Genomic DNA, 14294 nt, shown 5'->3' with positions numbered 1-14294 from the left:
GAACAACAATTCTGATCTCCAGGCCCATGGGGAAATTGTGCTTTGAAAGCTGGCAGAAATCCTGCAAGAGAAAGGGGTATGGAAATTGTGAAGGGTCTGGTAGCAAGTCATGCCAAGCAGCAAAACATCCCTCAGGTCAACTTTGAGATCATCAGTGATGTCATTGTCACAGTGGCAGCAGAAAAGATTGAAGGCTTTGGTAATGATGTTCAAACAGCCTTGAAGAATGTTCTGAAAAACTGATTTGGAAGCTTACTGTGATGAGCTGGGATTTGGTCAATATTGTTTCAATGTCTACCCATCTATCAATCTACCCATCTAACTTTTAGCATTTACCTATTTATCTTATTCAGTGTCTTTCCTAAGTACTTATTTCTACCAATTACCCATTATATAGTGCCTTTCATGTCTATCCATCTATCTATCCATCTGTCTATCAGCAGTATAGTGTAGTGGCCAAAGCACTACACCACAAGCTTGCTCACTTTGTGCCTCTGAAGAAGCATTTTTCTGCTGTAAGGCATGAGGAAATTAATACTTGGGATGAAATGTAAATAGGCCTTTATTTAAAAGAAGCTATTATTTAAATCACTAACTGTATGTACATGCAACACCTTAACATATGCTATACAACAACTTCCAGTTTTGCCCATTCTTTGCCTTTTGACTATGTGACTGTTAATTATTTTGTAATAATCGCTTATGAAATGCAGGGTGTGTTCTTTTTTCTGCCAGCTGCCATGAAATTGTGCCAGTGGTGGAAAATGGATGTGAGACAGGGTTGTGAAGGCATGGTCCAAATATGATAGCATGGCATGTCATAATGCTACTCTGAACCTTATGAGATGTTTTTATAGGTGAAGGCTGCAGCTTGCAAGAAAGTTGCAAATGAGAAAGAAAACTCACTAGACTGACTACTGTTACAAAGTGAATAAAGTTTAGAAGCTGAACACTCACACCATGTTTAACTGCCTGCTTATTCAAATTTAAATACATTCTTTTATTTAACCTACTTGCTCTCTCACTAGGCCGTGTAAAGCCAAGATCATAGCAGCATTCTTGAATAGGACAGCAGTGGACCAATTCAGAGGCAATAGTCAGTCTAACAAACACAATTTGGTATGCGTGAGAATACTGGAGTACCTGCAAAAAACTTCTCTGTAATCTTGATAGGCACTTAAAGCAATACTAACAACTTAAATCTGATCCACTAAATCACTCAATAGCTCTCCATTTGGAATGATTTCTCACTAAAGTGTCAGACATCGTGTAGGCCAGTTTCTATCCAGATTGATTTTACCAAGTGGATACACAGACTTATTTTCAGGCTGCAGTGGTTAGTTCTCAAATGATCTGTACTCAGATGGCTACTGCCTATGTGGAGTTTGCATTATCTACCTGTGGATGTATCAGTTTTCTTCTAGGCACTCTGACTTTCCTCCCACATCCCAAAGATGTGCCATTAAGTTACACTGACTCTCAGCATGACCTGTCTACAGCTGATTCCTGTCTTGTGCCCCTAGGCCACCTATATTGGAATAATTGAGTTAAGAAAATCAATTTACCTAGTTCAAATGTATTCTCAAGTCCACATAAGTACAAGGAAAGTTTTACTTGCATGTCTCATGGGAACAGATGACACACATACAATACAAAAAACAAATAAATAAATCAAGAAGTACACACCTATTGAGGGCCCACAAAAATACAGGCAGTGATCACCTGAACCTGAATGAATGAAGATGGCCCAGGTCATCACAGGTGATGGGTCACAGCCTTTTCCTGAGGCGGCGCATCTGGTTTACCTTTTCATGCAGGTATGAAACCTTTGTAATCGTTTTTCTTAGAGGGCAGGGTGGGGGCAAGAAACAAGGTGCCACCTAGGTCCAGTACCCAGCAAATCACCTGTGCTCAATTGACACTTCAGGCAATATATATGAAAACACTCCTTCCATGCACACTTCGAAGAGTTACTTTAACGCTAAAAAGTAAATTTAACACTGAATGCATGTTTTATTACTGCCTCTCTTAACTTTTCACCCAAGTCAGCTGCACAATATACCGCGACTATTAACGTGAAACTTCAAAAGTGGGGTTACCGCAAACTGGTGAGAGACAATGGAGATAGAGGTCAGCACGTGGTGCATCATGCATGCCGTCTCGACAATGTGCCTTTATCTCGCCAGTGAGCAAGATGAACACACCACCAACCCTGGGCTTGAAGCCAGCTGTGTTACGGCTGTGGAAGATGGTGGTGTTAGGGGCTGGGGTGTTAAGGAGACACACCTGCTTTACTAGCTTTTAAAGTGGGGGCTGGGGAGAGAACTGAAATACCGGGGCCATTGTGTTTGTGGGAAAGCAATCCAAATGGAAACAAGGCAGCTTTTAAGGCTGCGGCAAAAAAGATGAAAGGTACTGGTGAATGGAGATGACAGCTGCAGAGAACAGGTAAAGTTTGTTCATCAAATGAGATCAGTCCGTCTCCGTCCGTGTTTTTACATAATTCACAGAGGGGATGAACATGGCAGCAAGGTGTTTAATGCAGTCAGGGTGGATTTTAATATAGCTCCTTTTGTTGTGAAGATAGGCCATCCATTCAAGCACTTTCTGAAATGGCTTAAATTATGCCCATCAAGGAGCAGAAGAGTCTTTTCTTAAAGTACCGGAATAAAATCTGGAATAAATGCCATTCCAAAACAGGATATGTTCACTTCTACTAGAACAGGTTACAGAGACTGATTCATTTACATGAATGTCTTTGTGAATGTGAGAACACAATAGAGTAGCCAGTGAAAACCAAGCACTCCAACACAGAGACAACACAGTTAGTAAGAGTACCAGGATGTGAAGTAACCCTGCACCACTATGGTGCCTTACAAAGTCCTTGTGCCATAAAGAGGTTTACTACATAATCAATCTTGTAATGCTTTTCACGATGAACTGTGTTTCCAAAATAATAAGCCCCACTGCCTTCGACAATGATTAGACAAACAAAGAAAATGACACAACAAGTCAGTCAAACTTTATGTATGCAACACTTTTCACAGGCAGAAGCCCACTATTGATCACAGGTCTCTCAGGCAGCAGTGCTAGTCACTATGCCATAGACAACATTCCACTCCGACACAGAGTATTATGATGATCACATTTTATTTCAGAGCTCCTCGACCACTTGATAGTCACAGAAAGCCTGAGCTTACCCTGGCAGCTAGTGCTGCCATAACTAGAATGTGGTCAGTCCGGGTGCAAACAATATAAATTAGCTTCCTGTAATAGATAGAAATGTTTAATTCAATTACATTCAACTAAAAACTGACCACAATCAATAAGATATATCAAGCCTATAAGCTACATGGAGATGAGAACATAATGACACCATGAACCCTTTCAATAATAAAAAAGCCTAATGAAACAAAAAAAGTCAGTCAATAAGCTCCGGTACATTCGCCTCACCTGCACAGCCTATGTTTCTTCAATAGCTGGCAGCGTTGACTGCAAGGCAAGAAGCAATTCTGAATGGGATATCAGACACACAAAACACACATCTTTGAAATGTGAGAGAAAATAAAAAATAAGAATTAGAGAAAAATCATACAGAGAAGGAGAAAAAAAAATCTCCATGGCAGCGACTGACCTAGGTTTTGAAGTTAGGTACCTGAAGTTGCAAGTCAGTGTTGCTAACCATTTTGTTGTGTACCCTATCCACCACCATAGTGCTTGATAAATAACTTTTCTTTTGTTAACACTATCATAAAGTCTTTTTTGAACTGGAGAGTATTTTATGTTTGACTATGAAATTTCTTTCAAATTGATCTATAGGAGTCTTAGGAATGGCTAATGCCATCTACTTGTTTATGCCTTAACATGATTCATCCTATTCAAGATCACAACAGGGTAAGTGCTGGGTAAAAGACAGGAACCACGTCCAGATGGGATGACAGCCTGCTGTCGAGCATACACAAGGCCATCATCTATTTAATTTTCATTCCGTGCAGGGTTGAGGGATGCCTATCCAGGAGCACTGAGTGTAAGATGGGAACCAACCCTGGATTGGAAGCCAGTCTTTCGCAAGGATTACTCATGCACTCAGTTATCAATGAATCTAACTTGTATATCTTATTAGGGTCTACAGAGAGCAACTCACAAAGGCACAAGGAGGACATTCAAATAACATGCATTTTACTTAAGTTAATTTTATATACCACCTTTAACAGTGAATAAAGTAACTATCAATGTATATTTTCTACAGTGTCTTGTGCAGTTAGCAATTACTGTTCATATTTTGAAAAAACTAACCGATTGAAATCCTGGCCCAGGCACTATCGTCTAGAAGGATGTCTGTTTCAACATGGAACTTTGGGATCCCATTCACACACCAAAGAAATAACTAGGCCTTATCTGCTTAGAAGTCTATAGTCAGCACTTTTTTGCACAAAGACAGTAGACAAGCTGGGGGCAGAAATGTAAATAAGTTCCTAATCATCAATGCAAAACCCAACATGCCCGGGAACAGTGCATTCAAGCAGAAGGAGCATTAGTCTGGCAATCTGAATAACAAGCAGGTATAATGTGTAATGAATGTAGAGTGTGGGGTGAATTAGATGAATGATTTTGTGAGACTTAAGTTCCTTCTTCATCTCCTTCTGTTTAATTGTATTATGTATGCATTAATGTCACAGTGACCACTCGCTGCCACTTAGCCCTACATGGCTTGCTGACGTATATTTCTTATAAACTAACATATAGGCCAGAGTAGAACAGGGTTACCAAGCAGAAATTTAACACCATTTTCATAACACAGATGACGTTGATACTGCGTTGACATTAGGCTAGAGTACAGCTCTTAACCACCAACATTCTTTTAATGATCAGATTAGAATAAATATGGAAAAAAGATGGAGGGGAATGCTGCTACCTCACATCTTCAGCCACCTGAATCTCAGTTTGGAAACAGTATGAAGTTTGAAAGTTTTCCCCATGTCTGCATGGGTTTTCATCAAGGACATTGCTTTTCCTCTCACATCCCTAAAGATTTGACTATTGATTCAAATGTATGAGTCCTCCTAGCCTGAAAAAAAACAAAAAAAAAACCCTCCATACTTTGCAGTGGACTAATACTCTGCGTTTGATTTGTTTCTACCTAATGCCTAATGCCTGATGCTGCTAGGTCAAATTATGGTCGTAATACCTCTGTTAAAAAATATAAATAAAGTAAGCATGTTGGAAGGAATGATAACTGGGACACAGCAATGGGTTAAGTCTCAAAGGCACAGCTTAAAAGTCCTAGATGAAATTAATACATACAGACAAAAAAAAAAAACATTAATGTTTGCCCCCTAATAATTAGCCTTGCATTGCACTTTGTGATATTTCTCACAACAAATGGTGCTACATAAAATATATTTCATAAAAGACTCAGCTGAATATGAAAGGTGCCATAAAAAGGTAGCCTTCTGGGACTCTAATGGATAGATTACATTAAAAAGAGTGGAAGGACGAATGATCACGTTAACATCCTCTTATTTCTTTACTAGTGAAACACTCTGACTTACAGTCCTAAAATTAAATGTTACAAAAATCTAGATATAAACAACAGTAACCTCTGCACCAGGTGTTTACAAACAGAAGATCTTAATAATCCAGGGATTATCACTGGATGGGAATGCAGGTACTGTGCTTCATTTACAAAATCTTTTCCACCCACCAGTTTGCCAGTACCTATTTTTTAGAATTTCCAGAACATATCAGCTTATTCAGCTTTCAATAAAGAATTTTTTAGCCCCACTAGGTTGTGGGTAATTGTGTGATAGACAGACAGACATTATCATTTTATATACAGAGATTTTGTATTTTTCTGTGTCTCTTTACATCAGCTGAAGCAATTGCTTCATTGTTATCACTGGCCTCAGCTCTCAGCAATAACAAAGGGTCTGAAGACCAAAGGTTAATGGGAGTGTTCTGTTTTATTTCTCCTGATTAAAGGCTGCTGGGCAAAATTCCTGTCTACTTCGCTCCACCCAACTGTCTCATAAGGGAAACATATAACCCATCATGCTTTGCATTCCATCTAGGAATAAGTGTGGGGTATGGAGTCTTTTTGCGGAAGCCTTTACTCTATTTTTGTCATTAAGTCCTTCAGTTTTCAACTAAATGTTAGGTAAATGCATTACTATAGAAGAGTTATAATGCAGCCGTCAAACACAAATTTTTATAACTAAAAGATTAAAATCAGTCCAATCAAAAATATGATAAATCCTGAAGGAGTTAAAATTCATTAATCACAAGTAAAAATTTTATTAAGGCCTAAAGTGAAAATAATTTAGAAACAGAATCACTACATTTGCAATGCATTTAGTAAGTCCTTTCATTGTAAATCCTTCAATTGTTTTTTTATTCACACATAAATTCAAGAATGTAAGGTACTGGCACCAATCATGTTAGTCCATTGCAGGGCATGGTCAGTTATACTGGGGTGTGCTAAATATCCAAACACGCACATCATTGTAATGTGGCAGACTCAGGGAAAATGTACAAACTCCACACAGATCAGAACTCAGGGTTGAGGTCTGGACCCGACACTCTAAAACTACGTGCAATATTCTGTTTTACACTAAATCATGTGTGATCTATTTTAGGAAATATCGCAACAGAGATGTCAACCATTAGTGCAGAATCAGTACACCAAATTAACATTACATTTTAATAACACAACATATTTATTTTTAATAAATAGTTTAGATAGAAAAGTAACACATGAACAAACCCTTCATTGTGACTAGTGAAGGTGTGCACCTTACAGTGAGCCATTGTTTGGAGAAGGGATATAGACTTAGAGATTGGGACACCAAAAAAAACACAAGTGATCAGCTGTATTCATGCATATTTGCAAATGTATCATATTATGAAGCTCCATATGAAAGGGGCTAGATTTAGAATGCAAATTGCCTGACCAATTGAAAGTGCACCTTAGGAGATAAAAAAGACCAGCAGGTGTTAATTCTGTGACATATAAAAAAGTTATCAAATTGCAGGCTCAGGAGCTTGCGTGTGTGTGTGTCTGTGTGTGTGTAAGGGGCGGAAGCGGACACCTGCATATGTCAAGTCCCCTTTAACAAACACTGTCCTATGGGTGTGAAAATGATTCTGAGGGGTTCACAGAATCCTGCTTCCTGCCATTGCCAGACATGTCAATATTTGCCTTGTGGGTAGATCTGCTGTGCTATCTAAATGTCAGCCTGGCCAGCTGCTGGTATTCAGTGGCTTTGCACATCCTGAAGATGACTCCTGCCACATCAAGTGAGGATTCCCAAATAGGCGGTGGGGGTTGGAGTCAAATTAAAAGGGATACTCTCCAAGTATTGTAACAACCTTTCAAACCCACTTGATCCCAGTCAGGGTGCTTCAGATAGTATGATGACAACAATGGGCACATCATAAGAAACAACACTGGATGGGGCAACAGAACATTGCAGAGCCCAATTTGCACACAAACAGAAATCCAATTTGAAGTTGCCACTTAAACACACACACATACATATACATACATATATATATATATATATATATATATATATATATATATATACACACACACACACACATACATACATATACAGTAAATATATATACTGTATATATACACACACACATATGTGTGTATATATATATATGTGTGTGTATATGCGGGATTAAAGTCCATGCAGATATGGGGAGAATAGGCAAACTCCACATACAAAACACCTAGGTATGGGATTTGAAACTGGGATGCTAGATCCACAAGACAGCACTGTGCCATCATAAGCAGGGCACAAGTAAATAAAAGTGAAGCAAGTAGGACTTTGGGGACCTTGACATATCAACTCGGAAATTATTCTGAACAAACTGTGAGAACAGGATAGACAAGCTTGTTCATTTGCCATATAAAAACAAGTCTGTCTTCTATACCATTCCCACTACTGACATCTTAAGCAAATGATATTCATTGGATATGCAATGCATGGGACATCCATCCATTTTATAAATCAGTTTTGTCCAGGACAGGGTTGTGGGAAACTGCAGCTTAACCTGGCAGCATTAGATAAAAACAACCTTTATTTAATACAGTACCCTTTTATGGATAACACTATCTCTAATACAGAGTTGCAGTTTATATGTAAGATTTGCATAGGGACACTCATTGTTGTAGACTGAGCTAGTATTTTATGAATTATAGTCCAGTGCTACACTGTTATTTCAAGTCAGGAACGTCTTGACACAAAAGCCCATTTTCATTTATCCAATGCTAAACTTAGCTACATCATTTTGAACTGTGGGAGAAATTCTGGTAGAACATAAAGATTTCATACAGAATACACTACAACAGAAAATCAAAAAGCCTGTTTTGCAGCTGTGTTATCCCACACAGAACATGTTAAATAAAATACAAATAATTTAATTTACTACATAAAAATAAACCTGAATGACACTTACTGTATATGCTGCAATATAAAAAAATAATAACCTAATTAAAGTACTTGGTAAATGCTTTCAAAACATGCCACTTGATAGACTCGTGCAATCCTATACTGGAATAAACACATAAAATTAATGAGCCAGTATGTCATGCTGTTTTTTTTTATTCAAAGTTGCTTCTTGCTTGCATCAAATGTTATTTGGATTAACCCCAACTTTGTTTACTTAAGCAGTTACACACAATAAAGTCATTTGTTAGGTACGGTGTCCGCGAATAGTTCTACCCATTAAAGGCAACGTCTAAAACTAGGCTTGACATAATATTTTTTTATATGTTGCTCTCCTTTTCTAATTAGCATTATAATTATAATAATTAAACAGAATAAACTGGTATGTGTGAGTGTGCGTCCAGCGATGGACTGTCGTCCTATTCAGGGATTGACGCCTGGATGGGCACATTCTCCCCGTGACACTTGAACTTGCTAAACAAGTTAGAAAATCACTGGATCAAATAAGGAGTATCATTCATCGTTTTTTATAATGTATGTTTCTTTTTCATATACTTTTTCACGTGATTCCACTGAAACAAAAAAAATAAATTTCACAGAACAATAAGAAAACTCTCCGTGACGTTGCGGAGATTGAAAAGAAACAAGTCCAGAGTCTGTCGACTAACGACACATCCCATGCAAATTACATCAGCGGCTCGACCAATATAGGTACTACTCTCTCTGACGTCAGCCAATCCACTGGCCAATCACCGCGATACACGACCTTAGAAATTTCGGGCTGCTAATCTCGCATCAGACTGTGTAAGGAATCGCCGAAGAGAAAAGCAGTATGGTTGTTATTTCTTCTGGCGCAGCCGGCGCCCACAAAGTTCTTCTCATCTCAGGAAAGCAGACTACAACGCCGTCACAGCAGGGCGGCTTTACCCGTTCTGTATCCTTGATGTTACCGGCCACTCCTCAGGCGGCCTCGGATTCAGACACCAATGGATCCGGGCAGCCGGTGCGCAAGCGGCAGCGTCTTACACACCTGAGCCCCGAAGAAAAGGCATTGCGGAGGTAGGAGAGTCGAGACGGGGCTGTGTCAGGTGAAATTGTGGGTTATGTGCGTGTATCGCTAAATGAAAGAGCGATTGTACTGTGTTGACACCGGGCTGGTGACATACAGTCATCGCCGACAAATAACGTCACGGATAGACATTGGATATGCCGTTGCCTGCGTGGCAAGATGGCCGGGAGGGGTGGGACAGGAGGCAAGCGTTGTGCTGTCCTAGCTTCTTCCATTAATAGGATCTGAAGTGACGTTGTATTAGTTTAAATGCACTAATGAGAGCTGCATTTTTTTCCCCAGAAAAGAAATGTTAAAGTAGTAATTAAAGAATAGATTAGCTTGCCAATATTAAGTGTGACAAGCATAAAATTCCCCACCCTAGTGGATCGTGATCTATAGTTCAGTAACCACTTCATAATCAAACTTTTTTGTGCTAGTGTGTCTCACAAGGCCACTAGTCGTACCAGATCTTCCTATGAGGTAAATGTAGAGGACAAAGTAAAAGCACGTCATAAGACATTTTAGACAGCTGATTATTTAGTTGATTTTAACTGCATCCGACCACTGCTACCACTGATAATGGTAACTGTGTGGCAGTGGGGTCCAACTTTGATGTATTAGGGAACCCTGGCAACTCCATCTCTTGTGTGATGTCAATTGGAAACTTTTTTTGTAGTCTGTAAATCTTGAACGCCTGTTAAAATTGCCTGCCTCTAAATTATTTCTATGGGTGTTTTTTTTTTAATTAGGAAACTGAAAAACAGGGTAGCAGCACAGACTGCAAGAGATCGAAAGAAAGCAAAAATGGGTGAATTGGAACAGCAAGTGATAGAGCTGGAAATGGAGGTACAGTTAGTCTCCTTGTCGTCAGCTTCTTGATTGCATTTTTGCTTTGGCCACACATCAGTAACCTCAATTATGTATTGCACAGAACCAGAAACTTCAAATCGAAAACCGGCTGCTACGAGAAAAAACGCATGGTCTCTTGACAGAGAATGAGGAATTGAGACAAAGGCTGGGGTTGGACACATTGGAAGTTGAAGAGAAAAAGGTAATTTTCATTGTTTTGCATCTTGTCCTATTGTCTCTAGAAAGCAGTTTTTTTTTTTTTGGTTAGTCTGGGAATCAGATGGGAGTGAGATGGATATCGCTGGCCTTCCAGGCAGTATGCATTTTCCTTTTTTATTAAAAAAAAAAAAGTCTGCCCAAATTTGAATGCAGCAGCTGGCTTCGGCCAGTTTTCTGTTTTAACAACGGTTTCAATCAGTGCAGATTTCACTTAGTATTGATTGAGCTATGTTGAGTTTGTGTTCCCTGGGTACTGGAAAAAGAGAAGTGATAGTTTTTCTGATGGAGGCTATAAAGTTTGTTATGCTAACCAGATTCTACACATTAATAGTTGATGAATTTTAAGCCCTCTAGCCTTTCTCAGTTTGGTGTACACCATGAATTTAGGGCAACTATCATGATGTCTGGATAAGCTATAGTCCCGATTGGAGCAAAAGTCTTAATACATGGATGTTTGTAAAATGGACCAATGCTTATAATTAATAATTAACAGGGACATAATAATTAAAGAGTAGCAAAATTAAGTGTGGGCTGTTTATATATGGGATTTTGCTAAAGCACAGGAAACATTTAAACATTTAGCTAGTGATTAGACATTAAAATCACATGGAGTTTTAAGAGATCAAACAAATGTTGCTAAAGGAAGTATGATGGTAATGCAACTATTTAATTTAGACCACCTGGCAGTTCTAAGTCCATATTACTCTGCAAACCCATTTTGTCTGTTCTTTCTGGTTGAATTTTTTTGTAAGGTGAGGTGCTGGAGCTCTAGAGTGTCGGCTGAGAATATGCTGTCAAAAACAGTGAAAATAAAATTTGTCTATCCAGAATGACCCAAATGCTCTTGTGACCGTTGACAATTCTTATTCCACAGGTGGAGCAGTGCCATGGAGAAGTGATCAGTCTGATGACCGGGTCTTCTGAGTCCGCAGCACTCAGACTATGTGTGCCTCTGCAGAAGGTGCAGGCCCAGACGTCTTCAAAACTGAGCAGTTCCACATGGATACTGACAGCTCTTGCTCTTCAGACTCTGAGGTAAGTGTTCTTGGTTAATGCATTGTACAAGTTAGGAACTGACTGTTAAGATTTGGGTAAGCAGTTATAACTGGGTTGCAGTATTATATAGTGCAATGAGGCCCACTTTTTATATTAGATTGAAAGTGGTATAGTGGAGGTTGTGGTATGCAAAAACATTCTAGAGTTTGGCTTGGGCACAAATTAGGTACTGTATGTTATATGCTCCTCAGTGGCAGAATTTGAGGAAAGTAATCTGTTTTTGTGCTGTAACAAGGTTAATATGCAATTACTGTACTTGTTTAATAAGATGCTAGTTAGGCAGGGTTTCAGTTTAACGACAAGTTTTTTTTTTTCTCCCCCCCCCCTGACAGTTAGGTCCAATCAGAGTACATACCCTTTCTGTCACAGTAAATATGTATTTGTAGGTCCAATCAGAGTACATACCCTTTCTGTCACAGTAAATATGTATTTGTTTTCATTTCAGTCTGATCTCCTATTTGGTATTCTGGACATCCTTGACCCAACAATATTACTCAAGGATGCATCTCCTGACATTCTTGAGGTCACAGAACCTCAAGCTGGAGAAACAGATCCCATACCTACCCCCACCTCTGCGTCTCTGGGGTCCACACCAGTTAAGCTGGAAGCCTCTAATGAACTGATCCATTTTGACCACATATACACCAAGCCCCTGGCCGAAGATGCATCTTTGAAACTGGGTCAGGAATCTGCCAAAGTAATGAAGCCTGAAGAAGCAACCTTTGCTGTTATGGACACTGAGGAGGAGGATAAGGAGGAGAAGAGTCTGTCTGTCTGTGTGAAGGATGAACCTTTGGATGAGGAGGAAGTCCAAACTCTAAGAGTAGATGATTTCTTGACTTTGGCAACACAGGTGTCATGCAATGCTGCAGAGTCTTATTTTAGTTTTTTAATGGATTCTGCCAGTGACTCTGGAATTGAGAGATCCCCTTCACCCTTCAGTGATACTTCTCCTTCCTTGTGTTCAGACCACTCTTGGGATGATTCATTTGCCAATGAACTTTTTCCCCAGTTAATCAGTGTTTAGGCCTATTTAGAGAAAAGTATTATATGCAATATGTAAATGTCAGTCTGAAAAGGGAGTGGTGCCCCTACCTAATGGCTTTAATTCCTTAAATACCCACTGAATGTTACCATCTTGTGCTATAAAGGGTTATAGGGTAGCAGATGTATTTTTCTAATATCCTGTCAGAAAAAGCTATTTATTAATTTTTAGTGTAACTGTTCAATGTTCGTTTGTCTGTTTATGCAAGTGTTTTTTCCCCCCATGTAAATAGTGTCATGCATAATGACCATCTTCAAAGGTTGCTTTCTTCGTGTAATTTTTGTTACTTTGAGCAATTAAAAACGTGCAATTACCGCTGTCTGCAACTGTGTGAAACATGTTTTAACCTCTACAGGGCACACTTTAAACATAGTTAAGCCTCTCTGCTGCATCTTGAGAACCACTGATTTGTGGTTGTGGGTAAATGATCCTTGCTCAGTAAACAGTTTTTCCTTATTTCTTTATCACCATTTTTTGACTTGGGAGTTTTTTTTCTTTTCTCTAAAACTTCTCTTGCAAGGCAGGATTTGCACAATCTTTCACCCAATAGATAAACCCCCAGTTTTGTTCAAATGCAAGCGGTGAAATATGGAGCAGATCTGGTTTCCCATTGCCTACAACCTCAACATTGTAATTCATACTTTTATACATTATGAATGGGTTTAGTTTGCAGTTTAATGTGTGGAAGGTCACAGCTGTATCTGAATCTATAAGTTGCCTTTGGTAAAGGTATTGCCCCATGTGTAGAAAAGTCAAAATGGTTCAAAGGGTGCAAATACTGTCCTCACTTCACAGTAACTGAGGCAAGACTGTTTTGGCAGTTGATTTCAATGAATACCTATAAATGCCCACTTAAGGGCTATGTTTTGCATAAGTCTTTCAGCATTACCCAGTTATATCTGATATTGGTGTCTATTGTCCAGTTACATGTGCTTTTCATAACCGCAGTACACATTTTAACTTAAAGCATGCAAGCACTTTAGTAGCTCAAGTTTTTATGTAAGAGCTATTTGTCTTTGCTTTCTGAATAGGTTTTTTTAGTCAAAAGTGGGATTGAATTTTTAAATCGGCATGGATGGGCACTTTTAGTCCAGGCTAATTCTTTATTTACTTAGCCTTTGGAAACACCAGGATATGCAAAATGAACTTCTGGGAAATGTCTGCTTAAGACCCTATTTTATTTCCAGCTTTAGGGTAAGGTTGTGTTCATATGCTGCTTTGACCTGATATCAAGCATGTCTTCCTTGTTTTGATAAGGGGATATTTAGCCCTGAAGCAGTAAGAATTTATGCAAACTTACTTCCTTCTTCCTTCACCATGGTTCTGTGTTTTTTCATTAAATTGCAAGAATAAAGCTATGGACCCTACAACAATGCTTGAAGAAACCTACTGCTTGAGCAGCTCCTTAGTTTCATTCCCACACAGCTGAATGGTTGCATAAAGGGAGGGGGGTATTTTCACCAAACAAGCTAATTTGTGTTTAAAGCAAGTATTTATCTCTAAGTTACACTTTTGGCTGAAGGTATGAGAAACTACACTTAAGAGCTGCATAGAGAACTACTCAAGTATGAAACTCACTCCGTATAATTCAGAGTCACTGGGTCGTGGCTGGAGC

General features: G+C 39.0%; 1 protein-coding gene across 1 annotated transcript; it reads left to right on the top strand.

Annotated features, from left to right (window-relative positions):
* Positions 1-9219: 9219 nt before the first annotated feature.
* Positions 9220-13000, top strand: xbp1 (X-box binding protein 1). The gene is given in 6 exon segments (XM_039771409.1): positions 9220-9518; positions 10260-10356; positions 10442-10561; positions 11453-11536; positions 11539-11613; positions 12080-13000. Coding segments are annotated over 6 exon segments (1185 nt in total). The 5' UTR covers positions 9220-9291; the 3' UTR covers positions 12662-13000.
* Positions 13001-14294: the final 1294 nt, after the last annotated feature.

This window comes from Polypterus senegalus, chromosome 12, assembly GCF_016835505.1.
Source record: "Polypterus senegalus isolate Bchr_013 chromosome 12, ASM1683550v1, whole genome shotgun sequence".
NCBI classification, from domain to species: domain Eukaryota; kingdom Metazoa; phylum Chordata; class Cladistia; order Polypteriformes; family Polypteridae; genus Polypterus; species Polypterus senegalus.
Note: the sequence above shows the minus strand (reverse complement) of the source record. Positions and strands in the feature narration are given on the sequence as shown.